This window comes from Cynocephalus volans, chromosome 13, assembly GCF_027409185.1.
Source record: "Cynocephalus volans isolate mCynVol1 chromosome 13, mCynVol1.pri, whole genome shotgun sequence".
NCBI lineage: Eukaryota > Metazoa > Chordata > Mammalia > Dermoptera > Cynocephalidae > Cynocephalus > Cynocephalus volans.
This window is the reverse complement of record NC_084472.1, coordinates 28,411,847-28,437,996: the sequence shown is the minus strand read 5'-3', so window position 1 is coordinate 28,437,996 and position 26,150 is coordinate 28,411,847. Positions and strand designations below refer to the sequence as shown.

Genomic DNA, 26,150 nt, shown 5'->3' with positions numbered 1-26,150 from the left:
AGGGAAAGTGACTCTTTCCCTAGTTGACTCAGAAATGTGAGATTTCAGTCTGATGTGGAATACAGTTATCACCTCTGCCTGCCCAGACCTCTTAAGAACAGTCGGGGGCAGGAGCCAAGCTGACAACCCTGTCACCTGCATGTCAGCTCCTGATTACTGGATTTGGCACCTGGTATGGGTCTGCGCTTAGCAGCAGAGCTGCTGTAGTGTGGAGAGAAGAATTTCAGGGGTGCCCATTTTTGGATATTGATAAATTATAATTGAATATGTCTGTGGGATACAATGTGATACTATAATGTGTGTGTACAATGTGGGATGATTGAATCATACTAATTAGCACACTCATTACCTCAAATATTTATTCCTCCTATCTAACTGGAACATTGTGCCCTTTGACCAACATCCTCCCTTTCCCCACACTCCTCGGCTTCACCATTGTGCTCTCTGCTTCTGTGTGTTCAATTTTTTCAGCTTCCAAATATGAGAATATGCGGTCTTGTGTGACTGGCTTATTTCACTTAGCGTAATGTCCTCCAGGTTCATCTGTGTTGTCACAAATGACATAATTTCCATCCTTTTTTTAAGATTGAATAGTGTTCCGTTGCATATATAAAGGCACTCAGTGGTGCCTTTTTTAGTAGGAAAAAAAATCATACAAGATTCAGAGAACTTAAGATAGCTGAGCTTCTCAATACTGAGAAATGGGACCAAAAGTACAATGATAAAATTTTACTTTTTATCATTTTATTTTTTATCATAGGATTAGGAAGTTTATAAACTTTGACTTTTTATAATCATCAAATTTTATACCTGAAAAGCCGTTAGACATCATGTAGTCCTACTCCTTCTTTTAACAAATACGAAAATTAAGAAAACAGCTAGGTTGGCCGACTTCATTGATTCACATGAAGCCACAAAACTACTTAGCAGCAAAGTCTAGCCTGGAAACCAGGTTTCCTAACTCAGTCCACTCACCTTTCTGCTCCATCACATTCTATTTGTGGATTTGAGATAAGGCCTAAGATTGTGATCCGAATATATTTTCACATTGACGCAATAGCTTGTACAGTTAATTCATTTCTTTAAAAAAAAAAAATCTAGAACATCTTTAATAATTTTGTACGTTGAATACTACATAGCCAAAATCCTTCTGTCTTTTGTTTTCCTTAAACACTTACGGTCTGACACAAAGGATTTGGCAGCTTTTATGAATATTGTACATGCAGCTTTTTATATCTTATTCATACCAGAGTATGATGCCAGTATTTAAGTCTTGTAACTTACCTTGATGTTTTCTCTCTGTCAACATCAGTACAATTTCTAATGATTAGATATTGTGTCAAAATGAACTTCTTCAAAAATGTCACTATAAAGTATTAGCCCGGAATTTCTAAAATGTTAACCAGTATTAATAGAGAAGCAAGACTACAGTTGGGTTCTTGCATTGTTGCTTGAAGCAGTGTTAAAGATACACTGAAAGCTAAAATGTGTCACTGAATAAATAAGCAACTGTTCTAAAGTTTAATATCATTAGTGCAATGTTATTTGAATGTTGAATTTCTTCCAAGTCTTCCAAGTCGCTGAAAATCAGCCAATTTTTTCCCCAAGTCATACATGTGAGCAAATCTGGGTTCTCTTTATCTTAACATATTAGTTACCCTTTTAAAGTTGCCATTTGAAAAAGTGCTGAGGAAATAAAGGCCTTCCCCTTCTGCCAACCAGTTTTGCTGTGTCTTATTTCCATAAATAAAGTAGTTAACAAGTCAAACACATGTCATGTTACTTTATTCATTTTAACAGAACAAGCTACAGACAGGGCCTTGAAATACATTAATGGAAAGGGTTTTGGCTGCTTGTCATAATTATTTATGCTCTGCCATCCTTCTGATCATGTTTGTCTTTTAAAATGCAAAAACAGCTGACTTTGTTCTGCATACATTGGCCATCCTATGGTCATCTTGTAAAGGAATACAAAATAGTGTTACTGAAACATTGATAATATTTGGGGGGTTTTGTTGTTGTGTAGTTTCAGTCATAACCACCATTCTTAGTTTAAAATACCACTCCTAGTTTCTGTCTTGATCATTCAGAAAAGGAGTCCCCTTCTTGTGTTTAAGTTTATAATAATGAAAGGAGGCCATTTTTTCCCTGTGATATTTCAAAATGGATAGGAAACATTTGCTCCGGAATTTTCTACCCCTTCTGGAGCCTTTAGAGCATGAATAATTCTAGCTATCCAGCTTCTGGGGTAGCTGTGAATTTTAACAAAATTCTGTCCAAAATGACTGTAATTTCCTTTCAGTTTCTTACAGTGTATTGCACTTTTCTGCCATCTTAATGAGTACTTTCGAACAAACTTAGACTTACCTTTATCTCCTGTTCTATAATTCATTGAAGCTCTCAGCACCTCTTGAGATGTGTATGACTTTTGCCTTTATATGGAGAGACTCTAACCATTGAAATTTGGACTTTTATGATCTCGTTTAAGTTTTTTGTTTGTTTTTGCCTCTTGTGTCCCTTAGAATACCTGCCTTAACAGTTCGTATGTCCAGTTTTAATGTCCACTTCTGTTCTACTGTGGCTGGAAATTGGTAACCAAGTTTGACAGAATTTTGATTAGATAGGAGTAAGTACAAGTTAAGGACCTTATGAGCTTTTCCTATAAGCCCCAACATCAGCAGCATCCCATCTTTTTGGCCACTCAGTTCACTTTAGCTCACCACCTTGTTCTTGGCTACATTCCAGAGAGTTCTGAAATTATTGATTACTACGCAACCTGAATTTTGTCAGACATAAAAAGCAATTTTTAAAATGAAGATTGAATGAATTTAGATGTAGCTCATTTTTATTTTTTCCTGTTTTTAAAAATTACATATTCTCCTTAGGATGAGTCAAATGTCATTTATTTTCAAGATTCATTCAGAATGATAAATGGGATACAATTGTGAGGGATAATTATTTCAGTGTTTGAAGACAGCTCAGTGCTTTTTTTGTCATCTGAGGTTTTGAGACCTCCTCTGAAAAACTACCAGTTGGCAAGCCCTCTGCTGTGCCGTCACAAATTAAATCACTGCCATTGTGCTTGTCATCCTTGCCTTATTTCCTTTTTAAAAAATTTTTTAAAAACACTCAGAACTGACATTCATCTTAACTCTTTATGTGCTCTCTTTCTCATTTTTTGCCATTTTCCCAAAGAAAAGAGTTATAAAAATTGAATTTGGGAGGGAACATGGTATAATACTAATCAAATATAGTCTGTTTAATCTGTATGTCAGTCAACTCAGTCCTGATTTTTACTCACGAGATTGAATTTTAACTTCTGTAACATGTTTGGTCATTAGAACAATTGTTGGAGAACAGATTGCCTGTTGCCAGAAAAATCAGAGTGTGTGTGTGTGTGTGTGTGTGTGTGTGTGTGTGTGTGTGTGTGTGTGTGTGTGCAAAAAATTTCACATCAGTGTTTTAAAATGTTTCTTGACTGTCGGGCATTAATTCTGAGTAGTATTATGAATAATAAAACCCTGATAGTTTCCTGGATTAGAGCTATTAGAGTTGTTTAGATAACACACTTTGAATTACTTCCTCTCAGGAAACACTGAAACTTGAAATGTTAACCAGGCACACATACTGAAGTACTCAGACAGATGCCTTGTTTCTTTTACTATTAGAAAAAAATAAGAAGAAGAAAAGGAAAGAAACTATGCAAATAAATTACATCTGTAGAAATCTGAGGAGACTGTTTGGCTCTACTGCCAAAAGGACAGCATTTATTTATGAGATTCTTCATCTGTTATGGACAGTGACCACAAAATTGGTCAGTACGTTAGTCTCATAATTTATGCTGGGCTAATTGCTAGCAGTAATGATGACATCACATTTGGAAGCATGGAATTACAGATCGTACTCACATATGTTATTCATTTTTATGTATGGGAGTAGCTATAACTTAAGTACACACATACACGAAAATGTAGGCAAAACTGTTGAATGTGCCCAGATAGTGACCTTTAGTAGGATAACTTTGATCTGTTTAATCCATGCACATACTGCCTGATTTGTGTTCACAAGCTGGCAGACATTCTTTTTCAGTTCATTTGGTGTGCAGTACTTCACTAGACCTATTATTTCTTCATTCTGGAAGATGTATGTTTATAAAGGTAAATTAGGGAAAATATAGTATAGATTTAAAGAGATAGATACATACGCCTTGTTACTCTTTCAAGTTTGGAAGCAATGTTAGCTCTACATATATTAGCTGGAAATAGATTATTGTATGAGGGAACATGTGTGTTTCTCAAATCTCATGAGCACCCTTTTTCTCAACATCCTTGCCTCTGTCTTCATCCAAATGGGTGAACTGCCAAGTTTTTTACAAAGTTCCAACAAAAAGGAAGCATAGCAACGCAGCTGAGAGTTTTGCAGACTATTCTATTCTTAAATGGTATATTTGGAATCATTTCCATATGTTCACTTCCTTTGGGATATAACTAATGATATTTTAGGCTTTATTCTGACATTAAGTTTTATTCTGGTACAACATTCAATAGAAAATTGAGCAAGTCTTCAGGAAAGAGAGAAGGATAATGATTAGAAATAGAGATTTGGGCCTGAAAACAGTAGTGAACGGAAACTTAGAAATCAACATGAACATATAGAGACATGAAAGGCAATGTGAAATGGAATTATAAGAAGTAAAATGTTTTTATTGCTAATAAAAGTAATAGTGGCAATGGCCTTCATTAATTGAGAGTCTACTATACACCAGGCACTGTGGGCAGTTGTTTACATACATCCATTTAGCCTGCAAAATAGATGGTCATGTTCCCATTTTATAGATGAGGAACTTAAGGCTCAAAAAAGTAAAACATTTTGCCTGAGGTCACTCAACAGTAAAGGCAGGATTCAGACCCAGCTTATAGCTTAGTTAATAGTATTGTACCAATTAATAGTATTGTACTGATCAATTTCCAAAGGTCATGGTTCTTTCCATTCATCTGTACCAGGGATTGGCAAAATTTTTCTGTAAAGGGACAGAGAATATTTATTTCAGAGTTTGTGGGCCATACAGTCACTGTTGCACCCCATCAACACTGCCGTAGTAGGGTGAAAGCAACCATAGACTATTCATAAATAGATGGGTGTAGCAGTGTCCTAATTAAAACTTTGTTTACAAAATCAAGCAGTGGGCCAGATTTGGACTGTGGGCAGTGGTTTGCTGACCTCTGATCTCTATTGCTGTAAGTTTAACTAGATTCCAGCTGAAAGTAAAAGCCCTAGGGATAAACCAGAAGTTAAAATGAATAGCAAATTATCTTGGTGATCAAAGTCAAGAGAATAAAATAACTAAAACCTTGAAGCTACAGGTCCTGTAGCAAAAAAGTCAGCCCTCGTATGTGCCGAGTGCTACCATTTATAAGCGATTTATTAGCTTAAAAAAAAAAAAGCCTAAGCTGTATTCTTCAAAACTGTCAAGATCATGAAAAACAAGACCAAGAAACTTATAGATCAGAGGACTAGATGCAATATGGTATCCTGCTTTGATCCTGGAATAGAAAAGGACTATTGAAAACCAAATAAAGCTCATAGTTTACTTAATAGCACTGTACCAGTGTTAATTTCTTCGTTTTGATAAATGTGCCATTGTCACCATGTAAGTTGTTAATGGGAGAAGCTAGGTGAAGGGCATACAGGAACTCTCTCTATTACCTTTGCAACTATTCTGCAAATCCAAACTTATTTCAAATAAAAAGTTAAGGGCCACTGGTTAGTTCAGTTGGTTAGAGTGCAGCCTTATAACACCAAGATCATGGGTTTGGATCCCCATACCAGCCAGCCACCAAAAAAAATGTTAAAATAAATTTATTGGAGGGCAGGACAAGATGGCAGACTAGAGGTGCCCGACACACAATCCTCCCACACAAAGGGAGCACAGCAAGTAGTGGACAGCTAAGTACAGGGACGAGCATTGGTAGGAGAGTGTAGGAGGGCAGTGGGAACCTGGTGAGTACCCTTGGAGCATGAAAACCAGGTAGGGTGGTGGAGAGGAGAAAGGCACGTGACTTCAGCTGCCGCCATGTCTCCAACACCAGGATCAGCCAGGAGGAATTCTCCCTGTGGCAGAAAGAAGCTGCTTAGCTATGAGCACATCCCAACAGTAACCCTCCTCCTGCTCCTGCCCCAGCCTATGCCCACCACCTCCACTATTGCCTGTGCCGTTGTCTAGTCCCTGAGCTGTGGCCCTTCTCCCCACATAGGAGTTCATCCTGTGCAACACGGCCCACATGGCGCCAGCATGACCTGCATGACCCAGCCACTCAGGTGACCCAAACTGCCCAGCAACCAGTGCAGCCCCACCCACCTGCCTGGGCCCAGCCATCCAGCCACACATGCAGCCCCATTTTTAAAAAAAATTTAAATCATTTCAAGTCTCTTTTCAGACAACAATGGATCAAAACTATAAATCAACAGCAAGTGAAACTCTGGAAATTATACTGACATATGGAAGTTGAACAACATGCTCCTGAACGACCTATTGGTGCAGGAAGAAATTGAACAGGAAATCGAAAAATTTCTTGAAATGAATGAAAATAAAACCAAAACCCATGGAATAGAGCAAAGCAGTACTTAGAGGGAAGTTTATTGCAATAAACACTTACATCAAAAGAACAGAAAATAAGCTAACACTACACCTCAAAAAACTAGAAAAACAAGAACAATCCAATTCCAAAATTAGTAGATAGAAAGAAATTTAATTATGATCAGAGCAGAACTAAATGAAATAGAGATCCAGAAAAACAATCCAAAAGATCAGTGTATTAGTCCATTTGTGTTGCTATAACAGAAATACCTGAGTATGGGTAATTTATAAAGAACAGAGGTTTATTTGGCTTACAATTCTGGGACAGCTGCATCTGGCATGGGCCTCAGGCTGCTTCTACTCATGGTGGAAAGTGGCAGGCAGCCGGTGGGTACCAGCAGATCACATGGCGAGAGAGAGAGAGAGAGAGAGGATGTGCCAGGGTCTTTTAAACATCCAGTTCTCACAGGAACTTATGGAGCAAGATCTCACTCAGGCCCCCCTTCCCCAGGGAGATCATCAATCCATTCATGAGGGATCCACCCCCATGACTCAAACAGCTTCCAACACTGCCACATTGGGGATCAGATTTCCGCATAAGTTCTGGGGGGACAACACATCCAAACTATCAATCAGTGAAACAAAAAGTTGGGTTTTTGAGAAGGTAAACAAAATAGGCAATAGGATAACTAAAGGAGAGGAGAACCAAATAACAAAAATCAGAAACAAAAGAGTAGACATTACAACCAATATCACAAAAATACAAAAAAGCATTAGTGACTATTGTAAATAACTGTAGCCAACATATTTGAAAAGCTGGAGGAAGTGGATAAATTTCTGGACGTACAAACTACCAAAACTGAACCAAGAAGACATAGAAAACATGAACAGACCAATAACAAGCAACAAGATTGAAGCAGTCATCAGCAATCTCCCAACAAAGAAAAGCCTAGAACCCAAAGGCTGTACCGATGAATTCTACCAAACTTTTAAATAGGAATTAATACCAATTCTCTTCAAACTATTCCAAAAATTTGAAACAGAAGCCATTCTCCCAAACTCAGTCTGTGAGCCCAGCATCACCCTGATACCAAAACCAGACAAAGATACAACAAAAAAAGAAAACTATAGGTCCACATATATCTTTGATGAACATAGACACAAAAATCCTCAAAAAAATATTAGCAAACAATACAGCCAAACATCAAAAAAATTATATATCATGATCAAGTGGGATTCATCCCAGGAATGCAAGGGTGGTTCAACATATGCAAGTCCATGTGATACACCACATCAACAAAATCAAGTACAAAAACTATAAATGATTATCTCAATAGACACAGAAAAAGCATTTGACAAAATTCAACATCTCTCCATGATAAAGAATCTTCAGCAAATTATTTTTAGAAGGAAAATATCTCAATACAATAAAAACCATATATGACAAACCCACGGCCGATATCCTGAATGGGGAAAAACTGAAAGCCTTCCCTTAAGGCAGTAACAAGGCAAGGATGCCCACTCTCACCACTCCTGTTTAACTTAGTATTGGAAGTACTAACCAGAGCAGTCAGGCAAGAGAAAGAAAGAAAGGGCATCCAGATTGGAAAAGATGAAGTTAAACTGTCCCTATTTGCAGATGGCATAACCCTATATATAGAAAAACCTAAAGACTATCAAAAAACTGTAAGAGCTGATGAATAATTTCAGTAAAGTTGCAGAATGCAAAATCAACACACAAAAATCAGTAGCATTTTTGTACTCCAATAAGTAGTAGAAAAAGAAATCAAGAAAGCAAGGCTATTTACAATAGTCACAAAAAGAATTAAATACCTAGTAATAAATTTAACCAAGGAGATGAAAGATGTCTACAATGAGAACTACAAATCACTGCTGAAAGAAATTATAGAGGACACAAAAAGATGGGAAGACATTCCATGGTCTTGGACTGGAAGAATCTGTATTGTGAAAATGTCTATACTGCTCAAAATGATCTACAGATTCAGTGCAATTCCCATTAAAATACCAATGACATTCTTCACAGAAATAGAAAAAAGAATCCTAACATTCATATGGAACAACAAAAGACCCTGAATAGCCAAAGCAATCCTGAGCAAAAAACAAAAATAAAGCCAGAGGCATTACACTACCTGACTTCAAATTATACTACAAAGCTATAGTAACCAAAACAGCATAGTGCTGGCATAAAAGCAGACACTGGGACCAATGGAACAGAATAGAGAACCCAGAAATCAGCCCAAATATTTATAACCAACTGATCTTCATCAAAGGCACCAAGAACATACACTGGGGAAAAGACTGCCTCTTCAATAAATGGCGCTGCAAAAACTGGACATCTATATGTAGAAGAATGAAACTAGACCTGTACCTCTTGCCATATACCAAAATCAACTCAAAATGAATTAAAGACTTAAATATAAGACCTGAAACTATAAAACTCCTAAAAGAAAACAGGAGAAGCACTTCAGGAAGTAGGATTGGGCAAAGATTTTAGGAATGAGACCCCCAAAGCAAAGGCAACAAAAGAAAAACTAAACAAATGGGATTATATCAAACTAAAAATCTTCTGCACAGCAAAAGAAACAACAGAGCAAAAAGACAACCTACAGAATAGGAGAAGATATTTGCAAACCATGCATCCAACAAAGGATTAATATCAAGAATATACAAGGAAGTCAAACAACAGTAAAAAGAAAAAAAGAGTAATCCGATTTTTAAGATGGGCAAAGGAAAAATAGGCATTTCTCAAAGGAAGATATACAAATGGCCAACAGGCACAACATCACTAAGCATCAAAGAAATGCAAATCAAAACCACATTGATGTGTCATCTTACCTCAGTTAGACTGGCTGTTATCAAAAAGACAGAATAACAAATGCTGGTGAAGATGCATAGAAAGGGGAACCCTCCTACATTGTTGGTGGGACTATAAATTAGTACAGCCATTATGAGGTTCCTCAAACAAGTACAACTACAGATAGAACTTCCATATGATCCAGCAATCCCCCTCCTGGGTATATACCCAAAGGAATGGAAATCATCATGTCAAAGGGATACCTGCACCACCATGTTTAACACAGCTCTGTTTACAATAGCCTAGAGTTGAAACCAACCTAAATGTCCATCAACGGACAACTAGATAAGGAAAATGTGGTATATATACTCAATGGAATACTAGTCTGCCATAAAAATGAATGATATTCTGCCATTCACAGCAACGTGGATGAACTTAGAGAAAATTAAGTTAAGTGAAATAAGCCAGGCACAGAAAGAGAAATACTGCATGTCCTCATTCATAAGTGGGAGCTAAAAAAAATAAACAAATTGAAAATAAAAAAGAAAGATACAACAATCAGAATAATACATCGAACTTGCGAAAGAAGAGAACAGTACTGAGGTTAGCAGAGGTGGAGGGTGTAGTAAGAAATTGGTAAAGGGCCACAAAAGATGATTGCATTGTGTTGTGCTGAATATACTAATTATCCTGATTTGAGAATCACATAGTGCACACAGGTATTGATATTCAGTGTGGTACCCAACAGAGATGTACATTCAATCATGTTTCATTAAAAATAAATACATTTATTTATTTACTTGTTTATTTATTGAAATAACTAGACTTATTCTAGTATAGAAGCCTAGTATCCATTTTGAGACCTGTCTGAAAGTAAACACAGTTTAGTTGAGGTCTTGTTAAAATAATAACACTTACTTGAGTGACCTAAAATGGACTTTAAACCTTAGTGGCATGAATTGCCATTAAAACAATATTGTGCTGCCATTTATGTGCTTATAATGACTCCTATAGAAAAATTCACTTCACTGTGGAAGTAACAGAGCTGTTTGTTTTTTATAGTACTAATATTGATCGACAAATTGCTTGTTCCAAAGATTAAAATTATACAGAGATGACCTAGAGTAGTGGGTTGGGTAAGAAATTATTTGCAGCAACTGTTCTACCTAGTTTTGTAAACATTTATTGACCATTGCTGCTCAATAAACACTGTGAACATTGTCAGTCACTTTACCCTGACACTGTTTTATTAACGTAAAAGAAAAAGTTCAATCTCAGGCTCAACATAGTCAGATACCAAAACCTGATAAAGATTAGCATAATAAAACTGTAGACCAATCTCACCTGTGACTAAGATATATTATTCATAGGTCACATACTATCAAAAAGAATAAAACAGTATTGTCTTAAGTGTACCATGATCATATAGAGATTATTTCAGCCATGTGGAGTTGTTTTAATATTGAGGAATCTACTATTATCATATAAAATCAGTACATCAAAATAAATAATAAACATATGACCATCTTATTGGATAAAGAAACAGTATTTGATTAAAATTTGTTTAATTTCTTTGTAAAAATTTAGAAAACTAGAATTGGAAAGACATATTACTTATATGATAGAGAATATCTATCTCAGACCAACAAATTTCTCATAGTTTTATATCAAAACACTGATGATATTCACATTTAAATCTGAAAAAACATGAAAATGCCCACTCTCACCTCCACCACTCTGTTGTGGGAGAGAAGTGATGAAAGTTGAAAAGAAGATAAATTTTTCATCATTTGCGTAAAATGTGATCACATAGGAATCCTAAGAGAATCAACTGAAAAAAAAAAACTGTTACAGTGAGACTGGACATACAGAAGAGTAACAAAACATTCAACAATCACAAATCAACAGCAGTGTCCAGGGACTGATAATGAAGGCAAACTCAAATACTAATAAGGGAAATAAAAGATTTGAATGGATGATGAGAATTATCACGTGCTTATTTGAAAACACTATTGTCATGATGTCACTTCTTGCCAAAACACCATATAGATTTAATACGCTTCAAATAAATTATCAATGCAAACCATGGACAAACTGATTCTAAAGTTACATAATCTTGAAAAAGAAGCATGCAAAAATATCTAAAACTTTCTTGTCTTTTGTTTGTTTTTTACCTTTTTATTTTTAAATATTATCAGTCTTAAAGAATCATAACAAGAATAATATGAGAACTCCTTCAACAACACTCTAGCCAGATTCACCAGCTTTTACCATTTTGCCACATTTGTCTTATCCTCTCCCCCAGACACATATACATATATATGTACATACACATTTATAGTATAACTTATCTTTTTCTGAATCATTTGAGAGTGAGTTGAATATATTATGCCCTTTACCCCTTAATATGTCACTGTATATTTCCTAAAAATAAGGGTATTTTCTTATATAAACAGAGCACATTCAGGAAAGTTAACAGTAATAACCAACTTTTATTTACAGGCCCTGTTTTAAATTTTCCAGTTGTCCCAGTAGTATAGTTGATTGCATTTACTTTTCTTTTCTTTCTTTCACTTTAATCTGGAACAATTCTTTGTCTTTTCTTTGCCTTTTGTGGCATGAACACCTTGTTAAGATATTCTATAGAATATTTCTCTGTTTTGGTTTGTCTGATATTTCCTCATGATTACATTCTAATACTACCATTTTGGCTGGAATGTTGTATAAGTGAGGTCGTGAACTTCTCTGGAAATCACATTAGGAGTCACATGATGTCTGTAGGCAACTCTTTGGTGATACTAATCTGGTCAACTGGTCAAGGTGTTGTCCAGTTTTTCTACTATACAAGGGTGCTTCACAAAGTCCATGGAAAAATAGAATTGAAAGGTAATATTAATCTTCCCATGAACTTTTTGAAGTACCCTCGTATGGCTAATTCTTCCTGCTTTCAATTGATAAGCATTCTGGGGGAAGACACTTTAAGACCATTTACGTAATCCACTCATTAATTAAACTTCTATAAATTTAGCATCCATTGATGATTCTTGTATAAACCAATCTTTAGTATAATAGTTGCAAAATTATGATTCTGACCCACGACTCCACATTTGACAGCCTTTCCCCCGTTTATTTTTTTTCATTTGTTACTCTTTTCACCATCAGTATGGATTTAGACATTACTTTTGTATTCAGTAGGTTATAATTCATTATGTATCCCAGATTTTGCCAGTGAGAGCCCATTCAGGCTGGCTCTTGTGTCCTTTTGACAAATTCCCATGTTCTTATGAGCACAATTTTCTGGCACAACAAAATGTTACAAACTTGTCTTATACCTTTCCTGCCCTACCCCTGGAATCAGTCATTTCTCCAAAGAGCCCTGTATCCTTTTAGTGAGGAATGGTTTGGGCACTGAATTTGGAATACTAGGAGTCTTAGTTTCTAGTCGCTTGGAAAGAAAAAAGTTGAGATATGTATATGTGTGTGTGTGTGTGCATGTGTGTATAGTTTCTTAAAATTGTGAGTTAATACTGATACCTCTAGTTTCAATCCAACCCCTGTGGAGTTTTTCTTGCCTTTTCTCATTCCATGCATCTGTCTTTCCTTCCACAGTGAAAACTCTTAACTCCCAAAACATCAACACATTTTTTCATTCCTTTCAATCCTACAACATACCCTAGAGTTGAGACTCAGAATCTCTCTACCCGTATCTCTATAAAAAAAAAAAAAAAAAAAAAATCTACTAAAAGGAACACAATAATTTATTGGTCTTTTTTTTTTTTCTCTACCAGCTTTATATATTAAAAACAGTGGCTTTATATAGTGAAAGAGAGCGTCCAAAAGTTTCTTGGATTATTTCTCTCTGTCCCCAGAGTGGTTATTTTATTGATTTGAAATACAGTTGGATTCATCTGTTTCCATTTGCGTTCAGTTTTTATTTTGTTTGTTTGTTTAATTCTCACTGACTTTATTTTTTGAATATGTAGAACATTCACATACATCCCAAAAGTCAAAACTCTGTAGTAAGGTATACCCAGAGAGGTATCACTTCCTCCCATGTCCCTTCCACACTGTTCTTTCCTCCCCTACCTCCTGTAGTAACCAATTTCATTATTTCCTGGTTTATTTTTCTTTTGGGGGGGAGGGGAGTTGTTTTTTTACAAAAAGAAACAAAACATATAAATTGATTTTCCCTTCTTTGTCAAACAGAGAGGTAATATACCATACAAACTTTTTTGGCACTTTGCTTTTTTTCACTTAACAATATATCCTGGAAATCATCTCATATCATTTCATCAGACTCATAATCCTCATTCTTTTTTTGCCTAGTACCATTGCGTGTGTATACTAAAGTTTACTCAACCAGTCTCCTATGTTTGGACATTTAGATGAGTTCCAATATTTTGCAAATACAAATAGTGCTGTAATGAATACTTGTGTGTGTGTATTTCCATATTGTTGGAGGAATGTCTTCAGGGTAAATTCCTAGAAGTAGAATTGCTGGATGGAGGGATAAACACATGTGCAGTTTGGTTCGATATCACCAAATTCCTCACCACGGGGGTTCTATCATGGTGCATTCTCATACAGACAAGAGTGCTTATTACTCCATAGCCTTACCAACTGAGTGTCATGTCAACTTTCTCAGTGTTTATCAGTATGCTGGATGATATCTCAGTGTAATTTTTAACTTGCATTTCTCTTATTATGAGAGAAGTCAGACGTCTTTTCATAGGTTTGAAAGCCACTGTGCATCTTTTTAGTGAATTGATTTTTTTCATATCTTTTCCTTGTTTTTTTGCAGCATTTTTGGTCTTCACTTTTAAAAAGTTGCTTATGCATTAAGGACATTAGCTCTTTAACTGTGATATATTTTGCAAATATTTTCTAGCAGTCTGTCATTTGACTTTTGACTTTGCTTCTCTTGTTTCTTGCCATCTAAAAACTTTTTGTTGGGCAACCACAAGTAAGGGCTATTGTTATCAGATCCCAAAATGTAAGATAAGGATATAGAAATTAAAACAATATAGTTATGGAAAAATAGAAAGTTCACTAGGATAAATAGCCCCAAAATAGATACAAATATATGTATACATTTGAGTGTGTGTTTAGGAATTTAGTGTATAATAAAAGTGGCACTTCAAATCAGTGATGAAAGGGATGGTTATTTAGGAAGTGTACTAGACACTCAGTTAACTGTTTTAAAAAACTGCAGTTAGATCCACCAAAGAAAATTCAGTTAAATAGTTAACAAATGAAGCCATCAAAGTACTAGGAGAAAATATTGGTAAGTATAGCAGCATTTCTCAACCTCAGCACTATTGAAATTTTGGACTGGATAATTCTTTGCTGTAGGAGGCTATCCTATACATTGTACATATTCAGCAGTATCCCTCAGTAGATGTAAGCAGCTCCCTCAGTCATGGCAATCTCCAGACATTGCCAGGTGTTCCCTGGGGGGTAAAATCACCCCTGGTTCAGAACGACTGGTCTATATCATTTCAACTAGAATTATAGCACACAAAAATGAAATCACAAAGGAAAATTTAGGCCAAAAAAAACTTTAGTACTTGTAGAAGCTATAAAATTGAAATTCAAGCAACAGGCTGAAAAATACATAGCATAAATGACATTCCCATTCCATGAAAAAGTAATTAGTAAGAAGAGATCTAAATAGATAAGTAAATACCGAAAAAAAATCAGTATACTAATATATTTAAAATAAAACATAAATAAATTCAGGATGCATGCTTTAGCTTTCATGTTAGTAAACATAAAATAAACTTATTCTGGGTGGATATGGGGAGACAATTTCATAAAGTGATTGAAGTATAACACTGATAAAATACAGTGGGCCCCAGTACATATTAGGCCTTGCAAATATATTTGTAGCCTTTGTCTATGCAGTTTTACTTCTGGGACTTAATCCTAAAGGAATAATTTAACTGTAAAAAAGTTCATTGCAGTACTATTTATAATTGCTAAACATTGGAAAAACCCATCTAACAGTAGGAAGTACTCAAATAAATAAAGCACATCTGTAGATAATGGTATGGTTAATTAGATCAATATTACAACTGATGATGTATATACAAAGGGGAAAATGGATAGATTATAGTTAGAAATTCAACAAAATTGTGTGTATATGAATTTATCTCTAATATAGATCCCATTTTTTTGTTTCTATTTATATAAAATTGTTGATGGATTAAGTGCTAAGATAGTATAGAATTTTTTCATTTTTATATTTGTATTTTCCAATATTTCTTCCAATGGGCATGAATAGTTTGTATAATAAAAGAAAATGGGGCCACCCCATGGCTCACTCGGGAAAGTGCGGCGCTGGGAGCGCCGAGGCCGCGGGTTCGGATCCTATATAGGGACGGCGCATGTGCTCACTGGCTGAGCGTGGTGTGGGCGACACCAAGCCAAGGGTTACGATCCCCTTACCGGTCACAAAAACAAAAACAAACAAACAAAAAAAGAAAATGGAGAAATAAAACATTTTAAAATCCTTTGTCTCAATTCCAAATTTAAAAATTCAGTAAAATTTTAAAAGTAAAAAATTAGTAAAATTTTCAATGATGAAGATAACCAAGGAATTTTCTACAGTGATGTTCATGAAAGCATTATTTATAACTGAAAAAAGAAATGATAATATGAATGTCCCCAAATAATTATTCATATGATACTGTTCTGCATATGTAGAGGAAAAATGTGTTTTTAAAAGTCTAAACTAATATTTCAGATAGAAAGTGGTTACTGTTAACCACATAAATATATAAAAGTAATGGAGTGCCTAAATTTAGTATTAAGACAAAACACAGCATTTTCCTCTGTGTGTGAATATGTGTTTGTGTCTTCATAGGAATTTCTTTACTTCTTTGAATAGTCTAAAGGAAAGTAACCTAAAATTTGATTTACCATATTGCAGGTTGCTTCAGGTGAATGCAATGAAGACACAGAAGTTTACAACATCACCCTGTGTACTGGGGATGAACTCACTCTAATGGGGCAGGCAGAAATCCTTTATGCAAAAACTTTCAAGGAAAAATCACGACTCAACACAATCTTCAAAAAGATCGGGAAGCTCAATTCCATCAGCAAGCTGGGAAAAGGTAAAATGCCCTGCCTTATTTGCATGAACCACCGGACCAATGAAAGCATTAGCCTTCCATTCCAGTGCAAGGGCCGATTTAGCACACGAAGTCCCCTGGAACTTCAGATGCAGGAGGGTGAACACACCATCCGCAACATTGTGGAGAAAACCAGGCTTCCTGTAAATGTGACTGTGCCAAGTCCTCCACCCAGAAACCCATACGACCTCCACTTCATCCGGGAGGGCCACCGCTACAAGTTTGTGAACATCCAGACCAAGACAGTGGTGGTTTGCTGCGTGCTGCGGAGCAACAAGATCCTCCCCATGCACTTCCCTTTGCACTTGACTGTGCCCAAGTTCAGCCTCCCTGAACACCTGGTGAAGGGGGAGGTATGGCCCGAAACCCTGGTTCATCACTGGCTGGGTATCTGCCAAGAACAGTTCGACATCGATGAGTATTCACGGGCTGTTCGTGATGTGAAAACCGACTGGAATGAGGACTGCAAGAGCCCCAAGAAGGGCCGATGCCCTGGCCACAACCATGTGCCCAATTCCCTTAGCTATGCCCGCGATGAGCTCACCCAGTCCTTCCACCGCCTCTCAGTCTGTGTGTATGGCAACAATCTCCATGGCAACAGCGAGGTGAACCTCCACGGCTGCAGGGACCTGGGGGGAGAGTGGGCCCCGTTTCCTCATGACATCCTGCCCTATCAGGACTCTGGTGATAGTGGGAGTGACTACCTGTTCCCAGAAGCTAGTGAAGAATCGGGAGGCATCCCAGGGAAGCCAGAACTTCCTTATGAAGAGCTGTGGCTGGAAGAAGCCAAGCCCAGCCATTCGCCTCTCACTCGTTCCCTGAGCGAGAAGAGCAGATGTGATCCATTTAGAGGTTCTGTCCGGTCCAAATGTGCAACTTCTCCTCTTCCTGTCCCTGGGACTCTGGGAGCAGCAGTGAAGTCTTCAGATACTGCCCTACCTCCACCTCCAGTGCCTCCCAAATCCGAAGCCGTAAGTCATTGCTGTTTTGGAATGGTGTCCAGTCTTCCTGTCTCTCTGCTCAGTCATGCACTAATTTATTTTCTTAAAGAAAGGAAAACTCCCTAACTGAAGAGTATCAGAATGAGCTAATTTGTTTGATTTGGGCTGAAATATAAATGCTAACTGGATTATTTTTATCCATTAGAAGTTAGGGTTTTAGTCTGTGTTTGATTAGAAACTCTTCAAGAGTTTGTAACAGGAGAGTTTGAAACATTCTGCTGCTGCCTAGAGAAGGGCTTATAGGGAGGAGAGAGTGGAAGCTGGCAGTCAGAGAAAAAGGCGATTCAATAATGTGGGTATGAGAGGATGGTGCCCTGGACCACAGCAGGGTGGTGGCAGAAGCTGGCGGGGGCAGGTGGCTGCTTCAGAATATGTTTCAGAGGTAGATCCAACAGTATGTACTGATGAATTGGATATGGGTAGTAAAGAAAAGAGAACAGTCAAGGAAAACTCCTAGGTTTTTAGCCTGAGTAACAGAGTGGATATTAGTGCCATTTATAGTGATGGAGAAGACAGAAGGAGAAGTAAATCTAGTTGGGGGTGGGAGGGGAAGCAGAGGGGAGTCAGGAGGCATCAGCATCACTTGTAACCCCCACTCCACCCCTGAAGTTACACTGAGATCAAAGCATAGTGGGTGTGTTCATGTACACACACACACACACCCTGGAACTGGGTGCCAGGGCAGTTCTATTCAACACCTTAAATATATCTCATCCAGAGTTTGACAGGGCTTCTGTAAATTTTAATGTAAAAAGGTCAGTATGGAACAGGAGGAAGGGCCCTCTGCTTTATTACGTTCTTTCACTGGCAGCTACTCTGAACCTTTGCTACTCATTTTTGATCTTTGAATTTTATTATATCTGAAAAGAAAAAGTGCTAGAAGTATTGGGTGTAATTCTGTTCATTTATTGACAGTATCTATTATAGTGGTTTCCTTTTCTCTATCTGTAGTAGAATCCTTTAAAAAAAAAAAAACAAAACCCAATATATAGAAGAGGTAAAATCAAAACCCATCTGACTGAAGCACAGATTGGGGACAAAGGGTCTTCTTTGTGCCCTTGCCCACTCTGCCCCCAGCACATGGTCTCAGCACACTTCTACACAAAGTGCTGAGCCTATGCAGAACCCAGTTTTAAAATTCTAGAATTCCTGGGCTAGATGCTGGAAATATGACCATCAATGAGACCCGGACTCTCGGCCCTAGTACCTTGCAGTGTTATAAGGAGGGTAAAAGATGAAAAGAGATGACTGTTACACAAGTTCAAAGTTGGTAAGCAATAGGAGAGAGAGAGAGAATGAGTGTTGGAATTCAGAGGAAAAAGACAAACTTCTGGTTGGAGGAGAATGAATGAGAGAAGCCTTCGTGGAGACTGACATTTTAAATGTGCTTAGAGAACATACATACATGAATTAGAAGTGCAGAAAGATGAGAAAGAAGGCCATTCCAGACAGAACAGCGGGAGCACAGGTATGGAAGCTGGGACAGCTTTAAGCACATCCAAGGATGAATGAGGTGTTCTGTTGGGCCAGTTGAACAGGGTACATGAAGGGTAGTGTGGCGGAAAAGTAGGACACGGACAGCCCTGAATGTCTGGCAGCAGTGTGTGACAGGCACCATGCTTTGCTGTCCATGAAGAGCCCGTTGCTGCAAGATTTCCTGAGAGAGGATCCACCTCTGGCTGCTCAGTCTAGGGCATAAGAATTCCCCAGAGACTGCAGTTCTGTCTGGACATTTCCCTGCTCCTTAGAAAATCTTCCAGGGACCTTAGGGCACAGAGCAGAGATCCTTGTGTTCAGTAGGATTCATGGAATATTTGGAGATGTCTTGGTGGTGTTGGGGTCCTTGGCCCTTGTATTCATGCCAGAAATATCTAAGAGGGTTCCCAAAAAGCCAGGTAAAAAGTTAAGGGACACATCTGCTAGCAAGTACTTGAGGCAACTTCAGACAGCCATATATTTGATGTTATTTGAAGATTGGGGCCCTGATCTTCAACAGGAACATGATCACACGAACTTGTCCTGTTGAACGTTTTTTACTTGGCATAGTGGGGACTCATGTTTGTTGTCCAGCTGATGGGCTGGGGCTCATCCAAGATAGTCACACCCTGGGTCATTGATGTGACCAAGTCTAGAGTTAGGAAACTAGCATCATTTGGTGTTTTCTGTGGCTACTGAAAGATGAGTAAGAACATAAATATTAAGAGGTCAGAGCTTGACTTTGGTACTATTACCGACCCAGATGGAGTTTGCCTGTGCACAGCCGAAAGTCAAGCACCAAAGCACGGGTCTTTTCAGCAGAAAAAAAGATTCATTCACAAGGCTGCCGAGTGAGAAGACGGGAGATACATATCTCAAATCCGTCTTGTGCACAGTGGGAAGGAAGGTATATTTGTGGGGAAGTGGTTTCTGCTGCAAGGCCTGGGTGATTGTGATTGGTTAAAGGTTCAAGGGCATCCTTCAGCGATCTGCACAGGGGCAAGCCGTCCCCATGACTCTGCATGCTCAGAAAATGGTGGCCTTAGCAGTTCCTGGAGGCGGAGGTTCCTGACCCTCTGAAATCAAAAGGTCACCATCAGACATTCCACAGGCTCAGCAGAGTCTGCGGGCTCAACCAGTTTAGCCTGGTTTGTGTTGAGCCAAGCTAACTCCAACAGCCCTACAAAAACACCTTAGGTACACAACTTGTGACTTCTGCCCCAGAGGTGTTATCTTAAAAGGCAGATAGGAAGAAACAGAATGAGAGGTTAGTTATGGAAATTTACTGAAAGAAGGAGCAATTTAAACAGGGAGTAAATTTTAACTGAAAAATCCCCAGTTACAGTACTAAAAGAAATACGCCAGAGTTAAATTTGAAACTAAAAGCAAATCTCACAGGAGAAGAGATTTTGGCCTCTAGTCTAAGCTGTAATTTCTTATGATGTAAGAGAATCTTTTCAAAGCGTGTCTAGTGTTCACAGATTGCTATAAACATAAAGATTTTTTAATAAATACCTGAAATTGCTTAATTTACTTTAAAAAAAATTTAGGCATTTCAAATGAAGTCATATTTTTTATTGGTTCTGTGACCATGAGATGAATTTTCCATTTTTAGGATGTGCATGGGATCCAGAGAACGTCATAATTGTTAGATGTGGCTTCAGCTTGCAATTATCAAAAGGGAGCTTTAATGGGGCAGAAATTCAAGTGCTCCCACAGAATTAAATACAAGTTTTCCTTTGGACAGTTACAGTGGAGTGAATCCTGGAAGAGAGCCCTGCCGTGAGTCTAGCAGCTGTCCCACCAATCATTAAAAATGGCACTAAGCTTTCAAGTAAGGCCAGTGTGACATTATCTGGGAAGATGGCAACTCCCACCAGGTCCTTAGTAATAGGAGGTGTTGGGGCAGTGGAAAGTGGTGTGGGAGTCTACAGGTGCCATGTCTGCGTCACCTGCACGTCCTCCTGCTCATCTTCTGATTCTTCCCTTCTTCATGTTTGGTCCCAGTGCCCTAAATTGTGACATATTTGTGCTATCTTCCCAGCAGACTTCCTGGTCTTTACTGCTTTCTGTGTAAGTGAGAATAGATCTTTCCCCTTCAGTAACAGCACATGCTGTGCCTGGGCACTGTGCCTGTGCTCGGCTCTGGTGGCGTCTGGGCTATGTTTGTCAGTGCTTTTCGACCATCGTTTTAACAGGGAGGCGAGGTGCAGGCACGCAGAAATCCTCAGCAGCACAGTACATGGCTTAGTCCTGTTCCTGTGCCTTGTACTTGATGTGGCTATTTAGAATCAAACTCTAGTCACCTTGTATCTTGATAAAGATTGTTTAATACAATTTTTCAAACAAAACACTGCCACTTACCTCTCTGGAATATGAGAGGCTATTCCCTCCTTAACGGGAATGTCCCAAGGAAAAGTAAACAGTTCTTGGTTTTAAGGGCTAGAAGGGATGTGGCCACTTGTATCTTATAGAACTATTGGAGCTGAGTCCAAGCTGAAGGAGCATGTCCACTGAGTGGTGGCATTTTTACTTTTTAAAATTTTGCAAGGTGCCACAGATCAGAAGACCCAACAGTCCCTCTTGAGTGGATTATTCTTATTATCTATACATTTATTCTAAACACGTCTCTATTTTATAACATTGTGGGCCTCTATTCATGATTTTAATTTTCTGGATATTGGCTGGTACATCTAAAGGACACTCTACAAGTGACAACCTTCAAGCACTATCCTTTTTTTTTTTTCCTTCCTCTTTAGAAAATGCCATTTTGGAGAGCAATGATGGAAAGACTTTATATTGCATGAAATTCTATAAATAGAATGTTTGACTTCAGACTGCTCTGGTCTGTGCAGTGAACTACAAATTGTTATCATAGCAACAGGGTCACAAAACCATTTGCACAGCAGTATCCTATCTGGGGTCCCCAGAACCCAGTGATCAATGTCCTTTATCTGTCTTCAGTAAGAGAAAAAATGCATTCACTCCTGGTAGGTTGTTGACATTACAACAGTTCTTGAGAATGGTGAAAGGAAAATCACCAAAGGAGCTCTAGGTTGTGAACCACTGGTTTCAACCAAGTTTTACCGCAAGAGTGACGAATATGCTAACTTTTGTCATACACAGGGATGCCCCCACAGCCTATGAGAAGCAGGGTGTAGGGATTGAGTTCTAAGATGAACTGGTAGCATACACTCATTGTTAGGAGGCTGGAAGTCCATCTTAAATAAATTTCCTCTACTGAAGCACACTGTGTTGCTGGTGTTTGAGAAAAATAAGACTGAAAGGGTGAATTTAATGCCAGATTGATTTGGCCTAGTCCAGTAGGGGCTTGAAGAAGCAGATGTAACTATAGAGAAATAAGGTACAGTGTCTGACTCTGCCTCGGACAGGCAGAACAACTGATGAGAAGGAAGAAGTTTCCAAGCATCCTGGGAGTCTTCATTTCCCCTCTCAGTGGAGTTCAGGAGAAAAGTGACCTGCCACCCTATGTGATAGGTAGTTAGAGGTGTGGAGTGTTGCTTCTAAGAGCCACACATGGATTTGAATCCTCCCTGTATCACTTAGTGGTTTCATACCTTGGGCAAAATATTCAACCTCCCTGAATCAGTTCCTGCGGGGATAATAACTTCTTCACTGCATTACTGCATGCTGCAAAGTACTTGGCACTTTTCCCTGGCGCTTGGTAAGCACTCAAAATAAGTAGTTGCGATAATTTAATATAGGATGGATTCCAATTTAGTATCAGATAGGAAGTGATTTTTTACAGGGTTTTTCCTGTGTCCTTGCTTGACTAAGGGATGGAGAGAGGAAGTTGCCCTTTCCAGATGCATAAGGCCCCTCCAAAGAGGCAGGAGGCCAATGTGTGGGGATGAGCATGTCCCCCTTCACAGCCAGATGGGCACAGTGAGCCCTGGTACCTAGACAGCGGCCAGTTGTCCTCACCGTCCAAAAGTGCACATGATGGTTTCATTTTGCTAGATCTCTAAGAGATTACAAAAACACAATTGATTTTTAAAACAACAAAACATTCTTTTAATCTAACTTTAAAAATATCTGCTTGATAAGATAGGTGTTATATTTTAGTTACCTAGCTATGGAATCATCATAAACTTGGTAGTCATCATAAGCCAAAAAAAAAAAAAAAGAGCTACAGAAATGCTTGACAGACATCCTGTGGATCACAATAATATATAATCCTTTCGGGGGAACCTGGGTGTTTTGAAGAACTATGGAGTGCCTGTGAAAAAGCCATTTGCAGCTCTAAGACTGCAAACAAGTGTCAAGAAACTAATAATCACAGGCAAACCCATATAGAAATATTAAAGATGAGAAGTTACCTTGGATAACTAACTTCGTTCCTCAGAAATGGCTAGGCTAGGCCAAGGTGCCACCAGCTCTTATAACTCTGATGTGTCCACCCTACAGAATTAGGACTCTCTTGTGACTACCCAAGTTAAGAAAGCACTATAAAAATGTTTATAAACTGAGGGAAGTGACTATGAGAATTGATTCTACTCTGAATTTTTATTATATTTTATCTTTAAGCTTTTTCCCTCTATCACATATTAATATTAGTAAAGGCATTAAAAGATCAGATTTTCTTAAGTAAATCTGATGTATTAATATACAAGTTTAAGTACTAAAAAGATCAATCTGGAAGTAATTATTTACTTTTCAAAATGGCTTCTCTAAAAGATTTACTTAGGATTCCACTAATTAGTAAGGTCTCCTAGGGCATTTGCCATTTAGTTCATTTTAATTACGACTTTTGAGGAGTACTCTATAAGAAAGCCATACCTACGTTCCCATTTATTAAGTGAAATAAAGACTAAATTATTATTGTGTTTTGGTAATTTTGAAACTAATTGCCTGCCATTTCATATAGGTTGTTTTTAAATGCAACCTTCTAGGCCAAGAATTTTTTTTTTTTTTTTCTTCTTCTTCTGTATTCTTCAAAAATCTCAATGATTCGAATGTTAATAAAGATAATAATAATATTCTACTGGCTAAGTCTTCTTTCAAATCTATACTCTTAGGTACCATTTTTATGAAAGCACATTAATAGGAAGGTTATATACTATTTCAGTATATCTATCATGTATTAAACTCCTTGCTCCGGGAAAGGTCATTGTTCTGTGCCCCAGTGGCATGTGCTTTCTTCTGAGTCCATGGAAGCACCCTAGATTTTAAACAAGCGCTTCTTTTCAGAACAACTTGCCCTTCTTGCCTGTGGATAAGTGGCTGCCTGCTCCCTCCTCCTTGCCTAAGGCTTGAATATTGGAGGCCGTTTCAGAGAAAAGTCTGTCTTAGGTCCTTATCATCAATGTATAAAATTTGGGGGGGATGGGGGGGCTTATTCATCTGAAAATCAGGATTTTGACTGTAAATCACATTTGCCCTATGTAATTAATCAAATAAAGGTTCATTTATTGCACTTGGTCATTATAAAACTTTAATTTCTGTTTGGCTGAAAATATCCACTGATGGCTATGTGACAGGGTTATGAACTCTTTATATAAAAGCTTCTTTATAACTAAGATTTCTTAAGGCTGGAATGATTTTGTTATCTGGGAGAGAGAGTGTGGGAAGAAATGTAAAACGCAGGGCAGAGGGCATGCAGTGAAGGCAAAGTTACAGAGTTCAAGGAATCATGGTTACAAAACTCCTTTCTTTGGATTGCCAGTGTTATCCTGAATTTAGCTTTTTAGAGAAGAAAATTCATAATAAAGGTGAGTCCGATCAATCTCACCTATAGTGTACATATTTTCTGAATCATTATCCATATGGTAACAAAAGGATTCTTATCTTACCTAAGTATTCCAAAATCTCTTTAGTGATTGCTGACAATTTCAGACAGCATGATCTTTGAGACGGGAGATATTCTCCCCCCCACCCTGCCCCAACCACATGATAGTAGATTTTATACTGTACACTAAGGAGGTGTGTGCCCATCAGCATGTATCTCCAGGATCCATTGTCCTCCATGGAAGAGTTGACCAACCGCTGCTGTGAAATTGATTTTCTTTTCCAAAAGGCTATCTGAAGACTGCTAAGCAAATAATATATCATAGTTAAGTGTACCCTTTACCTTTCTGCAGCTTTCTCTTTGGTCCTGTTAGTGAAGGGGTGTGAAAGTTTTGTTTCTTCCATAGAAGATGAGTAGGGAGCTCCAAGAAACTGTTTTATACCAAAAAGCCCCTGTTCTTACTATCCTGTTTTATAAATACTTGTTGTGTCTTTTATTTCTTATATTCTTTTAATCTTTAGGAAGTGTCAGAGAAAGATATGTAACAGGAGGAAGAAATTAGTTCATGGATAACATGCATAAATATTCCAATTGTGTGTATGAAAAACTTTAAGTTTTTTGAATTTTTGTCCTCCAAACATCTATATGTAATCCTGTTTTCCAACCATGCAGTAATGAGCTTTGTAGTATTAACAAATTCTCGTGCTTTATTTTTAACATGTGGTTATTTAGAAAGAAGACCCTGTTTTCCATTTTTCACAGATTATTTATTGATTCTTTGCCCTTGCTCAGTTCCCTCCCAGCCAGAGTTAGAGCTGCAGGGAGTGGAGAAGGAAACGGAAGTACCTATTCCAGGAGTCAGGAAATCAAGTTAAACTTTCTGGATGGTGTATTGAGTAGAGAAAATAGTTCCTTTCTATGATGCGTTTGATTTTGACCATAGACCAGAGTTGGGTTTGGCTCTGCTGACCACCTTCACTTAGAAACATGAGGCTTTCCAAAGTCAACTAGGTCATCTTTGCTTTAGCTGTTGGATGATAAGCTACCGTTGACCATTTTTCTAGCTTTACGTGGCCAACAATGGCATGGCAGAGGCAAGGAGTGATGGAAAATGTGTTCTCCCCTCCATCTTCTTAAATGAAAGGAGAGCACAGGGCCCCGGGACTCAGAGTGCACTTGGACCCCCAGGTTACATGTGCATACTCAGGCACATTTTTCAAGTTTTATCCAGTTTTAAAATTTTTTTTAAGTAGGCGTGCCTCCTTTAATCTAGTATCCCTGTCTATCATGCCTCACCCCTTTCTTTTCAGCCAATATTCTTGAGAAGAGCCATCTGCCCCTGCTAACTCCACTGTCACCTCCCGTTCTGGCTTTGACTGACTGGAATTTGGCTCCTGCT

General features: G+C 38.0%; 1 protein-coding gene across 3 annotated transcripts in view; it reads left to right on the top strand.

Annotated features, from left to right (window-relative positions):
* The window catches only part of GAREM1 (GRB2 associated regulator of MAPK1 subtype 1), a 190,799-nt gene that overhangs the window by 156,092 nt on the left and 8,557 nt on the right, over nt 1-26,150 (top strand). For all 3 annotated transcript variants that reach the window (XM_063076981.1, XM_063076980.1, XM_063076982.1), the window contains one exon: nt 16,324-17,496. In XM_063076981.1, the coding sequence (XP_062933051.1) occupies nt 16,324-17,496 (1,173 nt within the window). The remainder of the gene's footprint in view (nt 1-16,323; nt 17,497-26,150) is intronic.